We start from the raw sequence: 27,260 nt of genomic DNA, 5'->3' as shown, positions 1-27,260 counted from the left end.
TCAAGTAAACAAAATTTTCGTTTCTAAAGAAACTGTGGTACTGCGTCGGTGGGAGATTTAAACAGAAATTTATTTTATCAAACGAGTTGATAAAGGTCGAATAACCACCGTGAAAGATTTGGAAAGCTGACGTTTCAGGGGCACTCAACGAATCTCTTCCGCACATTATCTGTTCCCCAGAGGAATCTTGCTGGCTGGCAAAAATACAGGTGTTTCGATGGGCTGGCTGGGAAATTTATTTTTGATAGAGGTGAAACATGGTTTCAAACAGTGGTCCATATGTCTCTTAGAAATTCACTTCTAGAAGTATTTTCAAACTCTTAACTGAATTACAATAATTGTTGTTTGTTAACTACTGGCATTAATACACTATACTGTAATGAATACACTTTAACAAATATTGAAACCATGTGTGGAACACCAGTTAACAGCAAATAGTCATTTGTTCGCTCATAACATCTTACAGAACTGTACAGATTATTTCCAATAACCAAAATATTGTTCAAAGTAGAGTTATCAAAGTAGAATTGTTCAAAGTAGAATTATCTTGTATTTGATGGTATATAATAGCAGTAAGTGACATTGCTACACATTGCTTACCAGCATTCACACCAAAGATTGCTTCATTTCCTTGACTAGAGTCAGTGGACACAGTGGTTGCTAGATCAATGATATCAAATATTGTAGGACCTGGATTTTCCCCCACACATCACCTGTATTTTTAGGTATTGCGAATGCTGTGTGTACCATCAATGTTTATTACTGCGACTCCAGTAGATGCTGCTAGTAACACTGTTGGATTCTCAGGATTCATTGGAGCATGTCTATAGATTTTTACTACAGTGTGGTAAATTGTTTTGATCAAATGGCTTTTCCCAGCACTACCTGACCTCCAGTTATAAATAAATAAACTGGTTCAACATTTTGAGACTCCAGGCTGTTGAGGTCCGTGAAAGCACCCTGTTGAAAGCTTTGCATTGCATTTTTAACTATTTAATGATCTAACTGATTCACGTAATTGGTCATCAGATATTCCTCTTGGCTGTTTATACATTGTTATTGCTGATGGACTGTGATTTCCAGTAGTTTGGGAATTTGCACCAAGCTCTGAGGGTACTTGTTCATTGAACATCTACTGATGATTCATCTTAGAATTCTAGTTGAATTTCAGCATTCTCCTGATCATTTATAAGATCGTATGAATAAATGACAGTGTCATGCTTGTTTTTTAGCTATTCTAGTGCTTCTGTTACTAGTAAATAGCTGATAGAGATGCTGTAGTGTGCACCAAAAGTTGTCTAAAGTGTGCAAATTGCAATAAGAGAAAGATTAGCGCCAAGTCATCAATGTAAAATTCTAAACAGGGTCTGAAATTTGAAGCATACTGAAGAAACCCATTTCACTGCTGCATTGTGGCAAATTTTCAACCAATCACGCATGGACGCTTGGTGGGCTGAATCCAGTTAAACTAAGCATAAGACCCCAAGTACGCATTGCGGACCTATTTTTTGCCAACTATCAGTTTGCAAAGTGAGGTATATGTTTTTGGGTGTTATCGTCACTGATAAAATTTTAAAGAAGGACGGAGTAAGACTTTTAAATGCCGAGTTTCTGGAGTCAAAATTAAAGAGATGCACTGATGCCAGGGGACAAGTCATAGGGCATATTAAAGACGGCATGGTTTTCACTTGGCGCATTTCTAAGATACCTTAACATGACTAACAGCAACTGTGACAGCTCAGCCTGCTGTTCTTCTTGTCCAATTCTTGACAACATTTTTAGTAGTTTCCTTTTTCTCTTAATTGCTTTCTGTAGCTTATAAGATATTTTCCCCTTTTTCAACTGTAATGTTATGGAACAACTTCTGTGTAATAAGTAGGCAGACCCAGGGAGGGGTTTCACCTAATCTTTATTTAAATACAATATAAACCCATTAATTAATTAAAAACAGAACTCCGATTTTAATAAAAATAGCCCAGCTTTAGTTACTCAGATAGGTAGAGGAAACCTTATCTTTTCATAGTGTCATTTTCATATTTATTCCAAATATGTCATTTTATGAAGTGCACATACAAATTATGTGACCAATCGTGGCTTTTGCATTGCGTCTGGATGAGGTTTGTCACTTCCGTAATACTGAAGCCCAAAGAGCAGTCTTCACATCGTCATAACTTTGCCGATCGTCAAAAGTAAGATTGTCGTGCCACAGGATGCGCCAGCAGCCATTCATTCAAAGTTTGTCTTTGAAAGAAACGATGAGAAACGCTTATTTCAATAGCAACCATTGTCTTGAGAGAAATCCGCTCTGCGAAATTGCGAAATCGGAAGAGGAAAAAATTACCCTTCTGACACAATTCCGGACTCATCTTTAAGAAAGTCCATGTGCCAAGTTTCCATCTTTCCTTGGCATGAATATAAGTTTACACTGACACGTAAATAAAATTAACTACTATACAAAGAAATTTGCAATTGGACGACTCTCCTTGAAACCGCTGGAGAACTCGTTTTACGGCCCGATATGAAATGTTAATAACACGTAACCGTCCTGCAAGTCTTACAGCAAGCTTTCTGGTAATACGATATACAGCAGTATCCTACATGCTTAACCATTGGACAGTAAGCAATCGCACTGCTGTCTTCGCATTTCGCAACAGGAGGGGTGGTTGGTTCTGTGGACGCAAAAAATTGAGAAACTGATAAAATTACCTGGAATGAAATTGCTTAGATTCAATGAGTGATGGAGAGGTTATGATTTCAGTGTCATAAGACTGGAGCCAACTGTGAAGTGATTACTCTATACGATTACTAAAGACGTTCGTGGGAAAGCACATGATTCTAGCAGACTATATGCAAAACAAAAATGTGGTTTAGTATTGGAGCCTCCCATTGAGGGGAAAGGTACAAAAAATGTTACAAACGGACAATAGAGACAATAAAAACACTTTCCTCATGCAATAAAAAAAAACTTTATTACCAGTATTAAGATAAATTTACTCCCCAACTTTCTACATGGCGCGCTCTTCGATGATCCACGAGTTTTAATAGTCTTTATCGTTGGCCCATTCTAACATTCTGATTGATATAGCGTAAAACAAAGGTTGTGGCTTTGAGCTCAAAAGGAAGAGTTAGACAATTGGTTTGTCTAAGCTCGGAAACGCTTGGAGATCTTTTTTATTTCCAAATAAAATTATCGACGAAGAGAAAAATTGAGAAAAGGGGAAAAAAAAGAACGAGAAAGGAGATAAGAGACCAAAATGCTTAATGCCATCCAATTCCATCTCAGAGGCCAATTGACTCCACTCACACAGTGACACTTTCGGTTACTACCAGAGTCACATGCATAGAAAAAGCCCCTGGAATTTTAAATGGAGTAAACGCATTTGTGCTTTTTCAAATTATGAAACAAACAAGTTGCCTCACCTTCTTTCTTGATGACATTCAAATTCACCCTGGCATTATTTGCACCGTAGTCGTGGTAAGCTCGGCATTTATAGTACCCACTGTCTGAAGTCTGTACGTTTGATATGACCAACTCCGTATCGGTAACCTGGACTCTATTTTGACTGGTTAGAAGATTCTCACCCTTGTACCACTCAACTGTCGGTTTTGGCACACCAGCTGCGACGCACGTAACCTTGACGTCTTCCTCAGAATTCACCGCTATGTTAGTCGGCGATACAGAGACGGAGATGGGGGCTATTACAGACAAACGCGCTCTTCTGTTGTCCATGGGACCAACCCAATTTGTAGATGTGCACGTATAAATGTCATCATCATCCTCTGTGATATCAGAAATTTTCAAATCGCCATTAGAAAGGATTTGTATCCGCGAAGAATCCAAACTCGAAACTGGTATTTTGCCCTTTCTCCATGTGTAGACTGGCTTTGGGTATCCTGTGGCTCTGCAGCGGAAAAGAACTTCTGTGCCCTTGTATGCCACTGAAAGCGTCCAAAAATGATACAAAAAAAAAAAAAGAATGTCAAGACAGAAAAACACAGCCACACTGAATTTTGTATAATATTGGGCGCTACCTGTATTTGTGATAAAACAAATGAACGAAGTATTCAACCTCGTTCCTAGGGTCTTCTTGGCTTTCAATATGGCGGCGGGTCGGGAGAAGACCCTGGCACACAGGAAAGATCGTTGATTGGTGTTTTTCTCACATGAACTCTGATTGGTTTAATGTCGAAAGAAAGATGACGGCTAGAAGGCGGCTAGTGAGGAGAGCCTGAGGTGAACAGAATTCGTGTTTAATCATTTTCAAAGTTGTAGCTGTTCCGTAAGAAGCAGCCGCAAAAATAATTCGCCGTTTTTTCACGTTGCTCGGTGATCTATATCAGGCTTTTCAAGTACGCTTATTGTGCACCTTAGACCTCTGGAATAGCGGTCACTGGATATATAAAAGGACATAATAGTGTTTGAAATACGTATCGGTAATGAAGTGATTTTATTTCGTACGTACCCGCTTTACCGTTTGGTTGATTTTGGCGTCTCACAATTGTAATTTCCTAACGCGAACATTGTTACTGTTGTTCAATGTTTTCACCATGTCAGATTGCGTTACAAATAATAAAATTGTGCAATAGGGTTCATAGATTATTGATCTGGTTGTTTTAGCAGTTGTTTGTGGCGCTGATGACTCGTGTGACAGCTGCAATGATGGCGGGTCTGTTAAATACAGGTCACATTCCACAGGTCAAGAATACTAAGCCAAAAGTTTCCCCGAGACCTGAAACATTTTGTCGAGTGATTAGTGCTAAGAGACACTTTTGGCGTTGTTTATTTTTCTGCAGCACAGTGACATGTACACTCAACTATGGAATGTGACCTGTGTTTTATTTTAATAGACCTGCAGCTGCAGTAATCCATATTCTTTCCCATATCACACTCTTCAGCTAGTGGTGCACAGAGAGATTTAGCTACTGTAGGTCGGCTTTCATCATTGCCTTTTACTTTCATTAATAAAAATATTAATCTCTTCACCCCAAATAAAAACGGCAGGTACAAAACACAGGTCACAGGTCGTTGTTTTCCCAATACAGACAGTATACTAAACATTCATAAAAGTTAACCTTAGGGCTAAAAACTTTTGTTTAGGTCTAATTAGGCCTAAGATTAGGTTTTATGCAATATAAACTATATATTACGGAAGACAGTGAACACACCTTCGTGACTAAATAGCTACAACCAAAGCTTTCATTAAACCTTATCTCAATGGATTTTACGGTAATCAAACGTCTGTGATGTTACGGGTGAAACTGTGTGCAATGGCTGTTTCTAAGCTGTTTAAAAGCCACAGCCCCGAGAAATAATAGCCGTATATAAACTTGCATTGGTTTAAAGTAACATGATATGAAAAGAAAAGCAAGATTTCTCTGTCATCCATCCGCGATGGACGAATTTGATCACGTGATCTGCTGCGTGCCAGGAAAAAACCTTAAATAACAATGACCACAACCAGGTTTTCTGAGCCCGCGAGACTGAGCACCCCAGCAAACCATTATTATAACGAAAACCGCTGGTCAGCAATCTGGTTCTGGTCATTGCTGTCTAAAGTCGTGTGCCAGGGTCTTCTCCCGACTCGCCACCATATTGAAAGCCGAGAAGACCCTGGGAACGAGGTTGCGAAATATTATTATCATGGTTACATATGATAACCGAGATATGGTCAGATAATAAACGTTCTCCTTCCTCGAAAGCAATTGCTGTATAAAAGAAGAAGAGCAACTGAACAAAAGAAAGAAAAAGAGAAGAAGAGAAATAAATAAATAAAGAAATGAATAAAAAAAAAATCAATTTGTCCAGCATAAACTTACTTGTATCTTCTGGTGGTTCAGTTATTTTAGCAGCTATAACTCTTCGCACAGTTGTTGATATAACGGTACTGGCGGAAGCAGTCGTCGCGAGGGCTGGTGTAGTGCTGCTTTCTATCGAAGGAGGTTGTGTGCTAAGTGTCTCAGTGGTGGGAAGTTGTGAGCTAATGCTTTCAGTGAAATGACGGGGGTGTTGGGTGGAAGGTTGAGTACTAGTAATTTTAGCGGTGGGAGGTTGGGTACTTATGGTTTCAATTGTGGAAGATTGGGTACCAGTAATCTCAGTAGTGGAAGGTGGGGAACTAATGGTTTCAGTTGTGGAAGTTTGGGTACTACCAATTTTAGTAGTGGGAGCTTGGGTACTAATAATTTCAGCGGTGGACAGTTGGGTACTTGTGATCTCAGTGGTGGGAGCTTGGGAACTACTAGTTTCAGCGGTGGGAGCTTGGGTACTACTAGTTTCCGTGGAGGGAGCTTGGGTACTAATAGTTTCAGTAGTGGACAATTGCGTTTTAATGGTCTTAGTGGTAACGAGGGATTGGGAACCAATGGTCCCATCGATGGTAATGACTTCAGTGGTACGAGGTTGGGTGATAATTGTCTCAGTGGAGAGAACAGTGGTGTCATTGTTTTGTAAGATCGTTGCCAGAGCTTTAGTTGTATGAACTGAAGGAACTTCCGTTGTAGTCGTCTCTTTGACCTGCTCCGTCTCAGTCTTTTCAGTTCGTATTGATACAGTCGTTGCTTTTGCAGTTGTTGTTTTTTCTTCTTTTTTTGCTTCAGTTGTTATTGCTACTGCTACTTTCGTTGTTGATGTCTTTTCTTTTGCTGTTGTAGTTGATGGAGCTGGCGTTGAGGTGCCTGTTATTGTTGACTCCTCTGTCGATGTTGCTTCAGTTGTAGTTGTTGCTGTTGGATGTGCTGTTATTTCTTTTTCTTTGGCTTCTGTTGCTTCTGCAGCCTTGGTTGTTGCCGATGTTGCTACGAGGACGTCAGTGCTAGCAGTTGTCGTCTGCAGCTTTGTGGTTTGCGTCGGTGACGTACCTGAAGTTGTGGGAACTGCAGGCAAAATAAAATGACAATCAGTCACAAAACGTCGAAACTCTAGCAACGTAAAGTCAAAACAAATACCTAATAATTTGACATGGATGATAAAGAAGTGTAGCTGACATTGTTGCTGCACACTGTGTCGCACACTGCTGTCCGAAGAGGCTGCAAGGTCCTGTGATTAGGGTGTTAGATTACCATGCGCGCGCTTGCTTCAGGCTCACACCCGGCCCTGCTGATCTGACCGCCGGCTCGATTTGTCTTCAAAGTCGCGAATTTAACTCTACCACGCTTTGCACATTGCAAGTTGGCTTCCTCCTCCTAGCTTGCATTTTTAACTATGTTGTACTTTATCGTGGAGCAAGGTTGGCGCACTCGCCTCACACTAACGTCGTGCGGTTTCAGTTCCTAGCCTCGGCATACTGCGTGGGTTGAGTTTGTTGGTTCTCTTCTCTGCCTAGTGAGGTTTTTTTTTCGGTTATTCCGGTTAACCAACATTTGATTTGTTCCGTCTCTTCAATTAGCACGCATGCTCCGCCGTAGGTTAATCTTTGCTGACGTCATTGTTTACATTTTGTCTCATTAACATGCGAGTTTGTTGACAGAAGGCATCAAGCTATTTACAAATTGACTTCAAAATGTTAAATAACTTGTTAAACTTAGTGAAACGTCCAATTTTAAGCCTTTTAGCTTTTATAACGAGCGAGTTATTACATGTCGTCATCAAAAACTGATAAATTCTTGGGTGGCAAAGGCGCTAATGAGCCCGTACATCTTTGTGAAATTACCAGAGATTATCTGGTAAATTGCGCTCAGAGTTTCAAATTCATTATGCGATGGACTTACTTTCAACATTCAGTAATGATTTTTCGGTTAATAGCATAAAAAAAAGGACGGGCTTATGCTAATGAGACAAAAAATGTAGACAAAGATTCCCCTATACAGTCAACTCTCTCTAAGACGGACACCATCGGGACCAGCCTCAGCTGTCCGTCTTAGAGAGGTGTCCAGCCTATAGAGAGTCGACGTAGCATGACTCCAGGAAATTTAAGATAATAATGCTGAACCTGTGCACAGTGAATACGCGTCTGTTTAAAGTTTGTTTTAAGTTATTTGCTTGAACGAAACCTACCTGTTTTAGATTACAATACAATTCGGTTGTCACCTCCAAGTTATTTTTTGAATGGGACAATGACTGATTTAATTTTAACTTGTACTGTATGTATTCCGGCGACAAGATAAGAGCTGTCAATTAAACGTCTGGTGTTAAAAAGAGTCACGTACAAGAATTTTTCTTCCCTAAATCGTAATTTGCGGTCACATTCAGCACCTCACAAGTGTCCGTTGACGATTTCAAAGTGTCCGTTGTCCGTCTTATGGAGGTGTCCGTCTTATGGAGAGTTTGGTTATAGTAAAATGACTAAGAAACGGCCGGCACCAGCACCAGCACCAGGTGTCCGTCTTACAGAGGCGTCCTTTAAGAGAGAGTTGACTGTATATACCAAAATGAATCACGAGGATGCAAAATAGGAGAGCGGATTCCCCATATTTGGCCCTTTGGCCTTATTCCAATGAAAATTATTTGTCCGGCATCATACTGTGTGGTTACTTCAAAGACGACACCTTATTGGTCAGTTGATGACCAATAAGAACAGACAAAGATAACTTTCGCAGCACTGTCGCGGCCTAAAAATAAATTTTATGGAATTATCATGGGGCACAGGGATTCGCTCTCTTACGTCACATTCTCTTCCTTAAGCAAATTGATTATTATTATTATTATTATTATTATTATTATTATTATTATTATTATTATTATTATTATTATCATTATTATCTGAATGGTATGAGATATTCTTGGTTTTCACATGACTTCACAGCGGCCATGTTGGAGTCTTGACCCAATCCTCCGGGAATTGAAGTCTATTGTCATGCAAACTTTTACTTTTGTTTTCTTTGAAAAACGTATCTTTTGATCACTTGATTGAAAGCCAAGAATTGAAGTGGAGTGCCAGCGAATCTGCTTGATATCTCAGTGTACTTGCATTTATTCCATTAAAAACAAAACGGATCAAGAATTCGGTCAAGCGCGCAACAGCTTTTCCAATGCTCAGTCAGAACAAAGTCTGCCATGTCAACCTTTTTGCTAACCTTTACATTCTTCTTCAAAACATTGTTCCTCAGTGATGGGCTTGTCTATGGCTTTACACCATTTTTCCTCTGGGTCTTCCTTAGAGTCAGCAAAACATTTGACACCTCGTCTCCTGATTCCCATACCGCAGGTCTTGGAACACTGTGAAAACAATTTGACAAAAAAAAAAGTAATTTGACCATAAAATCTAATAACCTCTTTTTATTTGAAAAAACGACATTCTCTTGAATCAGGAGCCCATCACAGATGGGCTCCTGCTTGAATGTCTCACGGCATTTCAAGGCGTAAAAATGATGGTAGATGGAACCTCAATTATCAACTCAGTTTCGCCACCAGAGCGTCGGGTCGACCCAAGGCTCTGGGAAACTCTATTTAGGGGAACATGCGCCGTAGGGTTCTTATAGCCAAAAATTGGCTATTTGAACCTTACTGCGCCTGCTCACTCCTCGTGCTAACATGAATGCACCAATTTGAGACGCTTTTGATTGTTCTTCACGAAAACCAATGAGAAGACACTTTGTTTCAGGGTTCCCCAGAGCTCTTTTCTCTCTCAGTCAAGAAAAGAGCTCTGGGGTCGAGATTGTTCTCAACTTAGATCTGAGTGCGTCACTGCCGTGGGTTAGAAAACCCTTTGACTTAATGCCGTTTAATAATATGACAATAGGCCACGTTCGATATATCAATATTCACAAACGGCTACGAGGCTTTATTGTTAAATTTGAATATTGATTTGTTTAGAAATCTCCCTTAAGACTTGTGACACAAAGAAAACAGAACTGAGAAGTGAAATTTGACCATAGAGCTTCTTAGCCATGCCTGAATATTGACATATCTAACTCGGCCTATTGAAGGAAAATCCCAAAGATTGACAGTTCCTTACCGATTCCCAGGGGTAAATGTACCAACCAGCCTGACAGGGCTTTTCAGAACATTTTTGCAGTTGATTCATTTTCATTTCCTTGCGGCATTGATCATTGGACGTAATCCTGAGCATTTTGGCTCCTTGCCTTTTTGCACAAACCACATTCCGCATCTGCATACCAACACCACACGTTGCCGTGCACTAACAAATGGAAAACAAGACAAATATTCGAATTCATCATACTGAAAATGTCATTAAAGAATTATATATATCTGGATCGTTTTCTTGACAAGTCGTGGTGAATATGATAGCGAACGTGACTAAAAAACAGACTCTGGAAAATCAGTCTTTATTTTTGTTGCTACATTCCGCATCTGTACGGCACTAACCACATGCACGCTTTGCTGACCTATTTCCGCCATCTCACCTTACTCCACTGTGATGCATGCCACATTGCCGGACACAGCTTGTCACTAAAGCATTCCTTGTTACTAATTGGTCGAGATGAGTTGCCACACAGTTCATCCGGGTATTTCTGATTATTATCCGTGATGCTAACGCAATAAACCATTCGCGTGCTCATTCCTTTGCCACAGTTTGGGTAACACTGCAATGTTGAAAGACGCTTGACGAGTTTAATTCAATTCGTTTACTACTGCGTGCTTCGTATTTGGGGAGTAATGCAAAAAAGGGAAATCACATTCTCTGTATCCACAAATAATAGTAGAAAATGGAAAGGATTGGCCGTAATCTCCTATGCACAACTTAGGTAAACTCGTGTTACACTCTCAACACAGGGAACGCACATGATCTCTGTAATCGCAAACAATGGCAAAACATTGTTAACATATACATTACCGACGTTTTGACAGATCCGTTTTGCCTTAGAAGCGATATATGCGCGATTTTTGAGGATTTTAAATTTGCCCTTGACTGTGCTTAAAAATCACTCAGTCTTGTTTTGTGGAGTGGATCAACGACTGTTTGTTTCCTCCTCATTCATTGAAGTCAGATCACTCACTTCGTTTTTTGTGGCTTTATTTTACTAACCAACCTAATTTATATATATCGAAAATACCAGTAACCAAGTCATTACATTGTACCTCGCTCCAGTTTGACGCGATCCACGCAACAGAACAGGGGCCTGGATTGCACTGCATTTTCTCTTTGGGTTTCAAAGCGAGCTTGCAGCTCTCTGACGTCAAAATTTTCTTTGTATCAATAGTCTGGCACGTGACATTCCGATGTTTAAATCCCAGTCCACAGGACACATTGCACTGCAAAGTTAAGAAGGTACAGTTTTACAGAGTGGTAGCACGGGACCGTTTGAAAACTGGAAATCCTTCTAGAATTAGTAATTTGTTCTCACTGCCAGCCGATTACCTCCTCGCGGAAAACTACGTTATGGAAGCAGTCTGTTTCTTCCATACCTTTGACCATTGAGCCACTGACCAATCAGGGCAAAGCTTTTGCATCTGACAGGTACCCATGATGGTAGGTTTGACATCCGGGCACTGATCATCTGGTATCATTTGAGTTTCTCCTCCATCGACAATGTGTTGGCAATGAACACGTCTAACCTGTTTGCCTCGACCGCATGTTCGTGAACATGTGCTCCAGCCGCTCACGAACCAGCTGAAACCAATTCATCAACGGTGAGATATTACGAATTGTGGGGACGATTTCATAACCAAGAAATTTGTCTAACAGTTGTGGTAATAAAAAGCGTTACAGAATTAAGACCCCTTCCCGGTTACAATCAGTAAACAAACGCACTGAAAATGAAACTGATAAAGGAAAACTCTCGTTTTTATGGGTGCGCTTACCTCCAAACATATGTACTTTCGAATTACCTGGCAGGACAGGGTTGAGCGTTACACTTCTGCTTATGGTGTGGCTTCTCTTCGTTATCACATTTTGATTTGGAAACTTCCTCACCGCTATCGACGCGAACACAAAATACTCTCCTCTTCTGCTCACCTGATAAAAGAAAAAAGGTTGATACGGATCAACATCGAAGTGGAATGACGCTTCCGTTTCAGAAAGCTAAAGCAAATATGATCCCAGTGGTTACATGAATGTCTTCTAATTTCTTTGCGATGATTCCAAGTATTCAATGCGTAGAGCGTCCACCAATTTTCCGAGATCGAAACGGATATGAACGGCATTAAAGGGGGAAGAAAACTTTATAACCATTAGCTGATGTCCTCCAAAACACGCTAATTTCAGAATCATTCGAAGTTTTCTCTTGCTTTGCAGAGGACAACGAAGAAGTGTACCAAATAGTAAAATGACCTTATCGGAAAAACGCACAAGCAATGCGCAGATAACTAATGTCGATCTTTATACCGGCTATACTTCATACTTGACTTCCCCTTTCAAAGAATCCCCAAAAAAAGATAAATATAAGAGTCGTCGTTCAGATAGAAAGGTAAAATGAAAGTGTGAATTTTACAGTGATTAAATTCTTATCATCTTAGACGGAACTCTCACCTCCAGCACATCTTTTGCTGCATTTATCAAACCCGCCTGTTCGCCACTTGAACTGGGCGCGTTCAGGGAGCTTAATGACTGACTTTGGCACGGAGAACTCATAGGAGATTCCTGGATTTTTCTGGCCAAGGAAAAGGAGCTGAAAGGAGATATTAATGATTTATTTATTTATTAATTTACTGATTAAGTATGAATACATACATGGTGGAATCAACAATAGGACATAGGTCCCCTACGAGGTTAACCACCACTTATCCTCCCAACCATGATACACCACAGAAGACAGACCACAACACCAGGAACTACATGCCCACTCTTTGTGACAAGTGTGCGGGTTCTTTTACGTCCCACAGGATTATGAACATTGAAGGGTTGCGAGAAGGGACCTCCGGCTTATCGTCCTTATCCGAGAAGACTAGAGAGTCTAACCATTTGCAGATGTAATTACAAAGGCAGCACTTTCTCCTCAGTTATTTAAAGACCCTGACTGACCACCTCCCGCGTGGCAGCCCGGTGCTCAACCAACTGAGCAACCGGTGCGCGGTCATGTAACAAAAGGCATTGAAGGCAAACTGAAGGCACTACGTTCGTCATTCTTTAAGTTATTCAGCTAATTCGAGATGGCCTCTTGCTCCACCCACCCTTGCAGAGGTCATGAGTTCGAATCCCGTAGATAGATAGACATATAGACAGACAGACAGACAGGCAGGCGGACAAACAGACAGAGAGATACATAAAAATATAGTTTATTGAAGCTTTAAAAGTACAGCTTTAGAGCGAAATTAGATAGAACTCCTAGAAGCGAATACTAAAAAATATAAATCTATTCTGAAAAGTAATCCATAATAAAAACGTATGTATACAATTACTGTCCTAAAGCTACTTTTTGTAAAGTCAAAGAGAATGAAATTGCTCTCTTTCATGCGTTCGCGCTGCCGTCTTTCATTGGCATTAGCGTTATAGTGGTTTGCAACTGAATTGCTTTTGATCTTCAAAGTGACGCTCACGCTAACCCATGATCACGCACCTTATATAATTACCTTCACATGAATGGGAATCGAGGTTGGTCCTAGCGAGAAGATTCGTTCCTGGCCAAACGCGGTCCTCTCGTAAGTAAACACCGCTCCCGCAATGATTCGCTTCTTCGGGTTTGTGATGATGTAGTCGCCATTCAATACGTAATTTTCGGAAGAATCAGAAAGGGCTGTTATTAAAAGCACAGAAAAGAGCAATTGGTGATGTTGGATTCAAAGCCATTTCGCAAACGGATCAGCAATGCTCTTAAGACAATTTAAAGCCAACCACGAAGCTACAGCCTGACGTTCAAGCGAAAGGAGACAGAGACAGAGTAACTCAGTGCCTTTGATCGAAACTGGCACAAAGACACTGCTAGGAGAGTTTGATAACCAATTAGAAGCAACAAAGATGACAATGCAGTGATTGATGTTACCTAGAAAATTCGACGACGGTGCTAGCTCCTGTATATTGATGTTGGTTGCGCTGGCAGGAATCACAAAAATTTCCTTATAATCTGGAATAAAAAAGGACGAAGCAGAGTTATGTATACCGAACATTTTTTGAGGAGAGGAAAACGTTTGGGAGTGATTTTCATCGCTTCAATAGGGTTGACAAAATATCAGCTCGTGGAATCTGAAACCCTGGGATTTGGAATTTGAAATCCAACTCTTCGAATCAGGAATCACTTTAGCGAATGGAACGCAAGCGCGTTACTTAAGGATCTGGATAACAAGTCCACAAACAAGTAATCCGCACACCTGTGCCTATAATCTGTAATTCACTATGGGAAACGCATACTCATGGAAATAAATAGGCCATAGATAACTAAAAGAAGAAAAAGTTAAGTCCTCAAACATTTACGAAGTGGTAGTAAGTGGAAAACAACTCTTCTCACTTAAGAAATAGCAATAAAAGGAAACTCAATTGAGAAATGGGATGGGTAAAAAAAAATCCGAATGTTGTTGACCTGGTTTTGACCAAAAAACAGCAAGGACGGGATGACAGCCCCTTTCAACAACAACAATATTTGGCCTCCTCCTCAAGGTCTCGAAGGATATATCGATAAACCATCGAGAACGAGCATAAAACCCAACAAACATGTAATAGAGCTTACCATCGCCATCCTCTGTATTGATATCCTTATACGTTTTACAGTTTTCTCCATTTCCGTTACACCTTCGGCATTTATCCTCCTTTGCATTGGAATTCAGAATATAATCACAGCCAAGTTTCTGAAAAAAACGAAATCCATGTAAGTTGAGTCACTGACTTAGGGTGCGTTCGATTGACCCTATTCCGGAATTAGAATACGTCGTGCGACGATTGAAAACGGCATGTTTGGCGTTTTGAAGCAACAAGAACAATAAAGATACATGTATGTTTAAAATAGCATTTTGGCAGGTGTTTGACAATGTTATTGAGAATATCCGTAAAAACGAAGGATTACTTCCTTCTATTCTATGTATTCCTATTCCGGAATACGGTGAATCGAACGCACCCTTAATTTATGCATTGGTCAGCGGTTGGTCATGCCAGCATGTTTTTTCTTCTATTTATCTTAGATTACCAACTCTTTATTGCAAACTCTAATCATTTTAATTATTTAATTATGTAACTCAGCTAGATTAGCTTTTTAGTTATTTTGAGTAACTTTTTCCCATTACTGTTCCCGCTATATATTTGTAAATCGTTTTTTCCACTTACACAAGGTAATAAAGTTGTCATTGTTATGCGAGTTTGCACAGTGCTTTGTACACGTTTCTCAAAGTGTCCTCTATATGACATTTCGCAAGAATAGTAATTTGTGATTTAAACAACCTACATTTTCATACCTCACATCTGCCATCCACGCAAATATCATACGAGTCCATACTACATTTTGTTCCATCCACGACTTTATCTGCCAAACTGTAGAAGAAAAAATGCCCTTTCGGCATACAGTTGAGGGAGCACCGATCGTCCTCTAAAAACCGAGAAGAAATGGATCTGAGAATATTAAATTTACATGCGGGAGTATTGCAAAGACTTGACTAGACTGGAGAATGGATTGATCGTCTTTTATCGTTTTCTTCAGTGAAGAGAATCAGATTATGCGTAAAAAATGAGAAATGGCCAAGCGATGAGTGGAGCGGGATAATTAAAATCTAATTCATCGACGTCATCAACATGAATCGCCATCGTCATCGTCATCGTCATCGATCGTCATCGTCATCATCATCATCATCATCATCATCGTCAACATCACCATCGTCGTCATCGTCACCGTCATCACTAAAGACTTACATTACCTTTGGGGTTTTAGAGCTGGCATTCACGTACCTACAAAAAACCAGCATACAGCCGATTCCAGCTGGCTGTAAGCTGTGCTCCAAGGTCACACATGGACCGTATAGCGGCTGCCAGAGGCGCCATTGTATGCTTTCGGTTCGACCTTGTTGAGCTGCGTCGTTGCTGTACTTTGCGACGGCGATGATTAGCAGCGACAATTATTATATTATTATTATACAATTGCGACACTATCACACTGGGGAAGTAGTTCCTACTCCTTACGAACAGAGTATGTGGGTTCTTAAATAATTTATTAACATTTAAAGCGACATGAAATAGAGCCAGCCGTTTCTGGTCCTCATCTTAGAAGGGCAGTAACAGAAATTTTTTTCAGGAGGTTCAAAAACCTCTTGTGGATACCATTACGGAGGTAACAGTTCCTCTTCGATTTCTATTTTAGAACCTCCATGTTGGTCCAGGAAAGAATCAAACCCAGGACCGGCATTCCGCTATCCTACAAGATATGACTCCAGTGCTTTAGAGGTAACCTTACTAGGTATATATGGCATCCACTTGTATTTTATTCCGTCAACTGTCTGATTGTTGTAAACTTCACACTGCTCTAAGCGGAAATCTCTTGAATCTTCTGGGCAGTCCTAGATTTAACGCAGCAGAAACAATGCGTTAGTTGACACTTTTGATGAAGAACTTGTTACGGCTGCTCCCTTAGAACTCAGGAGACTGTAAGAACGCGGCTTCAATTTAATTTCCGTTATTCCCTCAGAAAACTGGAATTTGAATGACAGCAAAGTGGCCAGTACCTTGTTTTTCTAACCAGACCTTTTCATTGTTTGAATTAAGAATGATGCTGTAAAGATAGCTGGCGTATATTTCCGCATTAACAGCAAAGAACTTTGAATCAAAACAAGATCATTGGTAGTCTTGCTTTCACTCTCAGGTCCTGTAACTCCCCTGAAATGAAGCAATTGCGAATGTGGGAGGCGCGGTGGCCTCATGGTTAGTGCGCTCGACACCGGATCGAGTGGTCCGAGTTCGGGGCCTAGCCGGGGACATTGTGTTGTGTTCTTGGGCAAGACACTTTACTCTCACGGTGCCTCTCTCCACCCAGGTGTATAAATGGGTACCGGCGTAATGCTGGGGGTAACCCTGCGATGGACTAGCATCCCATCCAGGGGGAAGTATAAATACTCCTAGTCGCTTCATGCTACGGAAACCGGAGATAAGCGCCGGTCTGATGAGCCTGCTAGGCTCGTAAGCAGTGACTTTACCTTATATCACGGAAAACTTGTCGTCGTTTAACCTGTATAACCTGCGTGACAGGCGGGATCAATGTGCACCTGCGAGATATGCAGGAGGCGAAGAAAGAGTACAGAAGCGTCCAGTGCTAGTTAACAATTAGACCCCTAGCCCGCAAGGGCTATGGGTCAATAGCCCATCGCCTCATGGGCTATTGACCCGTGGCCCTTGAGGGCGAAGGGTCTAATTGTTTTAGTATCACCCAACTAGTCGGACAGAAAAAGGCAATAATAAAGTTAGCAAATGCAAGTTGAAGAAATATTTATTTGGGAATAAAACGAAAGAAAGCGTCACGCTTTTTGCTACTCGAGGACTATTACTAATAGTCCTCTTGTAGCGTAGCCAATCAAAATGCAGGATTTGCATTAGTCCAATAGTTAGGTGATACTAATCAAGATTAGGACACTCTCTCACCGAGTTAGCTACGCAGCCAAAACCTGGCTGACACTTGATTTGAGAACATTTAAAACCAAAGGCACCATAGGCTCTGGTTTTGAATTTTTTTACATATCGGGTTTAACCACTAAAACAGTTGTTTATATGGAAGAAATACTGACCTGATAATTACATGTTCTATCAATTCGTTTTCTGCCTTTGCAATAATCTTCTGGTCTGCATGAGAAAAAAAATAAGAGAAATTTCAACAATAACAATATACACCGTAAATATCAAAAGTTAAATCATAGAAAAGTGTTGAGGCCAAAACAAATGCAGAGTGGGAAATTGTTTGTCGGGCGGAAAAGAGAGGAACAAATCAATATAATGGTATGTGTGTGTCTTAATTAGTTTACCGCTAAAGCCTATTTAAGAGAAATTTGCAAAATGTATATGAAATATTATCTGATAATTACATATACTAATACAGTTGTATCACTCACTTTTCCTTTTCCAAACATTCTCGTTCTTGAAAGGAAACTCCAACGCCACATGTTCGAGAGCAAGGACTCCACTCGCTCCAGGGCCCCCACTTGTCGTGCTCTTTAGACTACAACAAGGGATAAAAACAACCTAAGTACTTGTTTGCGAGAAAAAGGCTAACCAAGCCTCGTTTGGGACTAATTCATCGACTGACTTTATCTATCCTGTGAAAAGAACGCGCGCAACACTTGTCAACACTTGTTTATGGCAGGCACTTTCAATGAGGACTAAGGGAAAATGGATTTATCATTAGGTTTAAAGACAGACCAACTAACTTCTGAAACACTGACCTCGACTTAACATGAAACAAAAAAGGGTTTTTCCGAAAGCTTTCGGTGCTTTGATCTCTGGCTCATAGGTATCAAGCCGCAATTTCTCTTAACTGGATTACAGTAGAAAACTTATATGTATTAGAAATTTGACAATTTATCCTGTTAAGAGGTAAAGATGGGGCGAAATTATGAATCGCCTTCAACGAAACAACCGACGAGTGGTTGCACGCAGCAAGCTTCCCGCTAAACCAGTGTAATTACCATAGTAACCCACTGAATTTTGGTCACACTTGATTAACGAAGGCCAGTTCCGCAAACCCTGTTGAACAACCTTGGATCCCCGAGACGCTAATCTTCAGTTGCGGACATTTCGTTTGGTGGATAAAAAAATAAAGATTTCAAGATTTACAGGAAACGACAGGATGAAATTTGGGTTTAATTTCGCCAAAAATCAAAGGTCATGGCTCACGCCTGTTGGCTAAATTGTCGAGCAACTACTCAAAAGAGAGAGACAAGGCAGAATAAAGGGTCTTCATCGTTTTATGAAGCAGCACACCATTCCACGTAAACGTGATCGGTAAAATCAGCCTTTTATTGGGGGGCGTCTCTTGACATTAAGACTGTGAAGAAAGATCTCAACAAAAGGAGCCAAACAGAAGATAGAAACGAAACCTGAAGTTGACCGAGCATTTTTCGGAACTAACAAAACGATAACAGTGGAAAAATAGTCATAAAGCTCGTTTAGATTCAAGCGTGAATATCACGCTGTCTTTATTTAGTAAACACCTGTAATAATAATGCCGGCTTTACACCCTCTCTGAATCGACGGATTTTCTTTAAGAAGATCTCCCTTCAGATGGATTAAATTCAAAGATTTCTGTGGGTGGAGCACAAGCCTCTATGATTCTCTTGCGGTATAAGAGCTTATTAAATTTTTCACAATCAGAAGATATATATTTCGTTTCTCTAACGAACGTGCTTTTTCTAGTGTGTCGTAAAATAAACACCCCAATTTAGGAATAAACAGTGATCCATTGTATAAATAACAAGTAGACATGATCTTCTAAGGATTTATTGGATTAGGTAAAGGCAAAAGGATTTAACGCAAAAAGGGACCATAATGAATCATTCATTAGAGAGGGATCCGCGCAATAATTATACCTTATGATAATATTCTGGATTACATGAAGACGAAAGGTTGCCAACATTTCTCCGTAGAATCAGTACACTAAAGGCTAGAAATATAACTTCTTGCAATAGTGCCCTTTCTTAGGAGGGTGCAAGTAGTCTTGAACAGAGGGTCTCTCTCTTGAGGATAATACAATGAAGAAAAATTCCCGCAAAAAAAAAGAGGATTAGGTAAATGAGTTTGGAAGAAGGTTAAACACATCCAGAACCAAAAAAATGTTCCATTCTGAACGTAGATAACTTAACGAGTGAATGGACAAAATCCAAAGAGCAAAATGAACCCAGTATTCGACCTTCACATAGTACGGAAGCAGGGAAACTAATGCAAGGAAGATGGGAGCAAAACCCCAGGATATTGAAGCAATGCAGTAGAAGTAGCGAGGGAAGTTGACCAGGTATGCGAAAGCACCACTTACAGGGCGAGTTTGAAATTATTATAACTTGCTTGGGCGAAATTCCCGGAGAGATCAACGCCAATCCAATAATTATAAACACGTGTGATTAATCCCCTGGGATGAGCATTTTGACGTATTGGTAGCCTTGCAGAAACATGACACTTTTGTAAAAGGAAAAACATTGAGAATTTCATTGAACTTGTCGAAGATCGTCACTTTATGATGCTGATTTTTTGGGACCAACGACCTATTCCTCTTTTCCTCCGTCACGAATAAAAGTAAAACGTACACCTTAGTCTACAAATTCCTGTCAAATTCTACAAAGATCTCGAGGCACCCACTATAACTTTGTACAGATTATATTACCGGTATCGAAGTCCTTTGTCAATCGCTTTCCTCTCTATTGGCTTATTTACTCTCGAATAGCGTGCAAAAAGGTGTAAAGACTTATAGGGAACCTGCAGGGAATGACACAAATTCTATCGCCCAACAAAAGTAAAAAAAAACATTTATCTTGCCATTGTCTAAACTTTCATTGATCTTTGACAAAATGATCAGTGTACCGATTATAATTGAGTTGCGATGACCTAATTACACTCAATCTTAATTTCTAGCCAATTTGTAACAATTGCACTCAGGTTAATATTGGTTAACGGGAAATTGTAAGACATACTGCGGCTGGGTAAAGCCTTTGACTCCCACATAAAATGGATTTTTGTTTCTGCCATCTAAGGTCAAGGAGGCCCTCGGGGATCCATTTTAACGCGACCAAGTAGGATTTCAAACACTCCGACAACACTCACTAAGACCATTACTGTATGAATTACGTTTTCCTCCCTGAGCGTACCAAACGTGAAATAACAAAATGAGAAAATAAGGTGACCAATGAGCGAACTTTAAAGCAAAACTCGTCCACCATCGCACATGTCATTTCTCCCTAAAAACAACAACTAAATTATCTCCCGGTGAGTTGTTTAATCAGTTGTAATGAGTTTTCCAATAGCTCAAGATATGGCTGAGTCCCCATAACCCCACGTACCTTACATTTCTTCATACAAACCTGTCATCGATTGGAATTTGGAATAAATAAGAGTCGAAAACGTTGCCACTAACAAACTGAAAGGGAGAGTCAAGTAATCTACAAAAATTTGGTTTTATCAAACGGAGTTGATAATGTAACGGGCTAACGCTTAAAACGTCAGCTTTTAGAATCTCTGTACGGTGGTCAATTTACATTATCATCCGTTGATAAAACCAAACTTTTGTCTTCTACTTCCCCACCGACGCAGCACCACAGTTTCTTTGAAAACTACCCCTTCATTCAGAGTCAAGTAATCCCCGAGGATCACTTCATCTGTAACCCGCGCTTCAAATATCTGCATTTATTTATAGTTTCAAATAACAAATTATTTCCGCGTTATCTCCGGAAGGTTAGCTTGCATCACAAATGTCACCAGCTCAGCAAGCCACTTATTATGAGTAAAAACTGAAACTTTTAAAGCTCAAAAGAGCCAACATAATATTTTTTGGGACCCAATCAAGATTAAAGTTAAAACTTAAGGAATATTTTTAATCCGATAATAGATGAAAGAATGAATGGTACGAGAAGGGGCGTTTCTCCTTCTCCCTACGAGAAAATTCTTGAGTGAATAGTGAGGAGGAATTCTTTCGACGAGGACAAACAAGGAGCTCGCAAAAATATTATGTTTGAAATATCCAAGCGATGGGAGCACTCAGACATTGAGGAATGCCGCTAGAATCAAACAACTGTAATGCTCTATCTCCGATTTACGAAAGTTTCGATCTTTTGCAAAATATTTCTACACCCATGCACAAATAAAATATTCTAGGCTTCTCGAAAAAAAATAAGGGCCTGAAAAAAAAACGCTAGAATTTATTGCAATTCTTCAGTACGAGTATTTAAGAAGCCACTGAAAAAAAAGTCCAAATTAATTATATTGAATTGCAATCCATATAACCGGGACAAAGTCTCGCTTAGCTTCAAAGCGTTATTTTTGTTTTTGATTGGCTATTTCGTCTCAATGGTGAGACCTCATCGCATGCATAAGAAACTAAAACACTTCCTTAAACAAAAGGAGATCTGTTTGTACAAACAACAACTCGAAATTATCCTTTGAATGTGTGGGTTTCTTAGACAAACATTTTTGTAGAATGGAGAATTACTTGGTAAAACAACTGCTTCTACTCGAGGTCAAGAGGGACTCTGGCTCTGTCACTTAATAAAATCGAAAGCACGCAATCATATCCCCTCCAGAGAACACTTCATAATTTAAACTTGGAATATTCTTTCCAATGAGAAAGAAAAATTGGATCTGCGTGGAATAATCATTAAGGGTTTTCGGACATGTTTGCTTGCATGCATGTGCGCTTGAAAGACGTGCCATTGAAAGCAGAGGAACTAAAGCCCAAAATCTGCTAGTGCTCCCACGAGGGGTCTTTTCTCGCAAAAAAATATCACCTCTTTATGCAGGCAAAAATTCAACAAGTTCGTCAATTTGTGTTATGATTTATTCGTGAATCTCAAAAGAACTGAAAGTACACGCAATTAGCTCAAATCAAGGCCATTAGATATCCAGCATTTCTGATAACCACGATAACACTCAGGCCATCATAAAAACACGGGAAATGTCATCAATTTCCTGGGAAGTTTTTTTCCTTTCCATTGCCCTATCTCCCTTATTTTTGCTGATTTTCAGACTCCAGTCTCTCTGAAATAAATAAGCCACCTTATAAATTTTGCGTTTCTAATATACTTAGAAGACACTGGTACCTTCGCTGGAAGTAATAGTGTAAGTCAGGCTTGTTGGGTTCAAGTTTCCATAAAATTCGGAGTTAAATTTATGTACCTGCCCCTATCAATACAAGCAACAACTATTCCACGACATACCAGAATGTCTGTGCCCTACTGGCATTAGTGTCATCAGCTCCGCGAGCAAAAGATATTGGATTCATACGGGCGGATTTGCCACTATGCGAATAAAATCGACCCTTTTCCAATTTACAGTAACCTAAATCAATTAAAATAGCCTTACAAATCCTGATTTTATGATAGCCGTATATCATGTGCAAAGATGTAGAACTTAGACAAGCTAAAGTAGGGTATTTGATGTTTTTACAAATACGTCCGAAATAACTGAAAAAAATTAAATGCAGCTTACGTTGTAACAAAATGCTATCTGTGATGTTACCCATAGGGAAAAACAACGAGCTTGAGTGTGGTCTCAAAATCAGGTAAGATTGATTGTCATTACATGTTTTCTTAGGCCTGTTGAAATTTGGTTCTCTTAGATTATTCGACCTTTCGCACCAAAATATCATTTAAAGCTAATGTCAAACGAGGATGTGGCGTAATTAGTCTGAAGTTCGTGTGTTGATGATTCAGAGGGACTATCCAATAAAATTTGAGATGATTAAACTTGATCAGAAAAAAGCCACGGGACTAGATTTGTTTCTCCTCACGCGTAGGAAGAGCTCTTCTTAGCGGCCAGGGAGTGGTAATTTATAAACAATGCCTCTAAGCTGTTTGTCAAGGGCACCAAACGGCTGACCTTTGAGATGAGCTTTTCAAAAAACATGTTATGAGCGCGGAGTGTCTGTCTGATCGGTGACGAGATGAAAGCTAATTATTGACTCAATCCAAGGAAGGGCTTCACGTAATTACTTTGTTGAGAGAAAAGAATGCATCTTCGCACTCACCTCTGATCTCGATGGGGCCAAAAGAAAACAGACGAAGGCACTCAGCATGAAACACTGGAAAGTTTCCATCGTTTGGTCTTGACGAGAAAAAGAACAAAGGATCATAATGCGCGTGAGGTTCAAGAATCGTTATCAATTAACAAATAATTACGGGACCACGCGCTTAGCAGCGTGCCAGATAGACGGAGAAGTCGCCTGTATAAACGCGAAATTTCTACACTTATGTTATTGTATCGCAATTTAGACTTGAGGAGTGCTGTGCAAAATATCAAACGGTGAAAATTCGCTTTGATTTATTCCACTATCACCATCTTCCTGAAACCACAATTTATTGTCTTACCCTATGGCGTTTATATGGAAATAGTGAAGTGCTGCCACATCTTTTAGCTTTTCAAGATAACGGTTATAATATAAACGTTTGACATTCGATCACGAAAGTAATCATCCTTGGTTACGAGTCATGGTCATCGCCATTGAAAGCCTTCGATGGATACACAAACTGGATGTAATCAACTTGAAAGCGTGTGTGATAAGTGAGGATATCATAACATTGTAAACTTTCAATGTGCAAATGGGACTAAAACCTGCCAAGATAAAACTGATACGTACCTTAATAATCCGTAATTTGCTTTTCGAAAGCAAAAACGAAGGCACACTCTGTGTTGTGAATCAGGAGTCTGGCAGTGCTGCCCAAGTCTATTCCTTCACAAAAATAATAACGCATGCACCGGTGTTGAATCTCACGGGAACTGTGCAAGACATGTGGCAAATATATCTGGGCGGGCTTACGACAAAGCAACAAAGCTATTTCGTTCACACCTTTTCCGGTCTTTTGAATTAATTTAGAAGCTTAACCGATCCAAGAATTGATAGGCATCTTTTTGATACGACCAATAAAACGTTTTGAAATTCGAGATGGGTGTTTTCGCGGCTAGAAATTTTAAGTATGTCAATAAGAATGGACGTGGATAAGTGAAAGGTTCTTTCACTTCTCGATCACTTGACTAATGCGTAATGTCAACTTGTTTGGCAGCGTGTTTGGTTAAGACCACAATCACCGCGTTTACATCGCGTGGGGTTTCGAGACAGGAGAACTTTAATTGTTGACAGAAGACAAGTCAGGGGCACCCAACGTCAATTTTCGGAAAATATCTATTCGGAAGAAGATTTGAGATTTGTTGTAAAATTTCTTGCTTGCCTGTCTGTTCTAGGATTTTCGAACTTCTAAAAAATGGTATAATTGCCCATTTTAACGGATTTTCACACTAAAAAGGTCACCTAGAATTTTCGGGAGCCCTTTTTCTGGCTGAAATTTTCGAAAAGGTAAGTTTTGATCCCCATAATTTTTGGATTACTGGACTTTCAGCTAGGAAATCCGAACAGATGAAAAATTTTTAAGGCATAAAAATATGACTCTATCCACCGTTTAATACTAAAATACGTTTAACGATGCTACGTCTAAGTGGTTTTGAACTATACTCTCGTTGGGTGCCCCTGACAAGTCCTGATTGCTTGCAGTGAGCCAAACACACGTCAGGCTGTTTTCAAACCTTGTCAAACACACTGGAAGAAAATCGTCTAACAAACGAGAATTCCAAACGCTTCTTCCCCCTTATCAACGCATGTGTTCAGGATTTCGATCCTCTGACTTCTTGAAATAAGCTGCTGCACGTGCGGTATGCATTTCAGCTCATATTTTTGCAAAACTCTGAGTAAGAATGAGCTGAAATCACCAAATGTGAGGTTTCGACAACAACGTGAGAATACATACACAAGTGAACCTTTTTTATTCTCTATTTGTACTCTGAAGCCCCTCATACCCAACTTTCATTGTTTGATGTGCCATTAATTGAAAGAGACGGAATAATCGTAAACGTCTTACAAAAGTGCAAAGTTATATTTTGAGGTGACCAATTTAAATAGGACGATAGACCATGTACCTTTTTACACGTGCACGTAAAAACATCTTTTTGCAAAAGACACCTTGGAGTGTGTTCAATTTAGGCCAAGCTAATTTGGTAAAACGCCAAGGTGTGCTACGGTACGTAACACACTGAAGGTGTGTTTCTCTACACAACTTTAGGTGTACTGTTTTGAGGTATAAAAAAGATGTATTTTAAGAATTGAACGCACCCTTTTTTAAGAGTGTTTCAGATAGATGAATAATTAATTAAGAACAGTTTTCAGCAGATTCTTGATCGTAAAGTTGACATATATTACTAAAATATATTTTTGCTCGAAAAAATAATTTTTTTTTACTTCTCTGTGTGAACATTTATAAACAATGGAAGGTCAATTCTATGTTAAACAAAAATAGTCACACTGACGAAAATCGCCAGAATTAGCAAATTCAGCAACAGAAAAATAGCCAAAGTAGCAAATTATGAATTGCAAACAGGGCCCTCGGCAAGCAGCAAATAGGAGGGTTGTCCAAAACACTCAACTAGACTCCATTCTACTGGATTAGTCTAGTGGTGACCAGTTTTCTATTCGTAAGAGAGTTAGAAAATAGTCTACGGTTGTCGATCGTTGACCCAAGAAAACTGTTCCATTGGAGTCCAACAGATCCATTGGTAGACAATAGATTCCAGCGGAGTGACAAGGTAGATAGATAGATAGATAGATAGATAGATAGATAGATAGATAGATAGATAGATAGATAGATATGAACTTTTTCCACCGAAACAAAAGAAAACGTTTGCACGATAAAAGAGCTCAATTCCCGGAGGATTAGTTGGGGACACCAGCATGGCCACCGTTCCTTTGTTTAGGGACACCAACATGGCCGCCGTGACGTCACGTGAAAACACAACAACATCATCACCATCATCATCATCACATTTCCTTTTTTGGTGTCTTGGTAACACGCATTTTGTGGGCCCTTCCTCCGGCTTTGCCTTCTGTTCCTTTTACCTTGTTGAATTTGCTACTCTTGCGATATTTGGAATCCTTGCCAGTAGGCATTTTGTGCTCTCGGATAAAATAATTGTGACTTTTGCGATATCAGTGCGGATGTTGAATATTAATACTCTGTTTCCTCATTTTTTTCCTTCTCGTCGCTAAATTTGCTATCCCCGTGATATTTGCGATGCTTTCCAGCGGGCATTTTCAGTGTCCTTTCAAAAAAAATCCTGCGATTCTTGCGATTTGCCCAGGGGTTCCTTTGTCTATGTGTTTCTTATTTATCCATGCATTTGTCTATGTGTTTCGATCGTATTTGCGCTTTTTGCTAACGTGCATTCTGGCCTTGGAGACGAATTAAATCCTTGCCATTTTTGCGGCGACTTTGCCTCTTGTTTCACTGTCTTTGTTAAATTTGTTATTTGTGCAATAGAGTGGTTTTCAATTGAGTGTCGAAAGTAATTAGATAATTGCTTTGGTTTTGCATTTATACTTCACTCAGTGATTGGTTCAAAGTTCTCGCGCCACTTTTTCAACCAATCAGAAGTGAAAACAAAACCAATCATGGCTCGCGCGTGCACATTTTCCTGCGTTTTGTGTCGGCTACGTGTAATTACTTCGAGTTTTGATTGGTTTACTGGATTGTCTCCGTCCTTTTTGATTGGCCAAAGTAATTACTTTGGTTTTGGTTTTAGGACACTCGATTGAAAATCGCTCTATTTGCAATCGTAATTAGCGTTTTGGAAATAACGGTCTCTAGTGAGAGTAACAAAAACCATCCGGTTTACGCAAGAATGTAGACTGTTCACACTCTCCTATTTTCCCGTTTGATCGTCGGGATCGAGCACAAACTGCCGCCATCTTTGTTTTAAACAGCGAGTACGAACTGGGGAGAGCGA

General features: G+C 39.9%; 1 protein-coding gene across 1 annotated transcript; it reads right to left on the bottom strand.

The window, feature by feature from the left end:
- Nucleotides 1-1,892: 1,892 nt before the first annotated feature.
- On the bottom strand, nucleotides 1,893-24,377 carry LOC138026251 (papilin-like). The gene is made up of 19 exons (XM_068873517.1): nucleotides 24,070-24,377; nucleotides 23,461-23,537; nucleotides 17,849-17,955; nucleotides 17,528-17,582; nucleotides 16,207-16,309; nucleotides 15,218-15,348; nucleotides 14,500-14,617; nucleotides 13,819-13,899; nucleotides 13,409-13,572; nucleotides 12,369-12,507; nucleotides 11,729-11,855; nucleotides 11,306-11,510; nucleotides 10,979-11,152; nucleotides 10,303-10,482; nucleotides 9,894-10,076; nucleotides 9,013-9,154; nucleotides 5,818-6,873; nucleotides 3,421-3,939; nucleotides 1,893-2,669 (listed from the first exon to the last, which is right to left on the bottom strand). The coding sequence occupies exons 2-19, from the start codon at nucleotides 23,527-23,529 to the stop codon at nucleotides 2,527-2,529; spliced, it is 3,696 nt and encodes a 1,231-aa protein (XP_068729618.1). The 5' UTR covers nucleotides 23,530-23,537; nucleotides 24,070-24,377; the 3' UTR covers nucleotides 1,893-2,526.
- Between the last annotated feature and the right edge of the window lie 2,883 nt (nucleotides 24,378-27,260).

The sequence above is a fragment of the Montipora capricornis genome, chromosome 12 (assembly GCF_036669925.1).
Source record: "Montipora capricornis isolate CH-2021 chromosome 12, ASM3666992v2, whole genome shotgun sequence".
In the NCBI taxonomy this organism is placed as follows: Eukaryota; Metazoa; Cnidaria; class Anthozoa; order Scleractinia; family Acroporidae; genus Montipora; species Montipora capricornis.
This window is presented reverse-complemented; position numbering and strand designations above follow the sequence as displayed.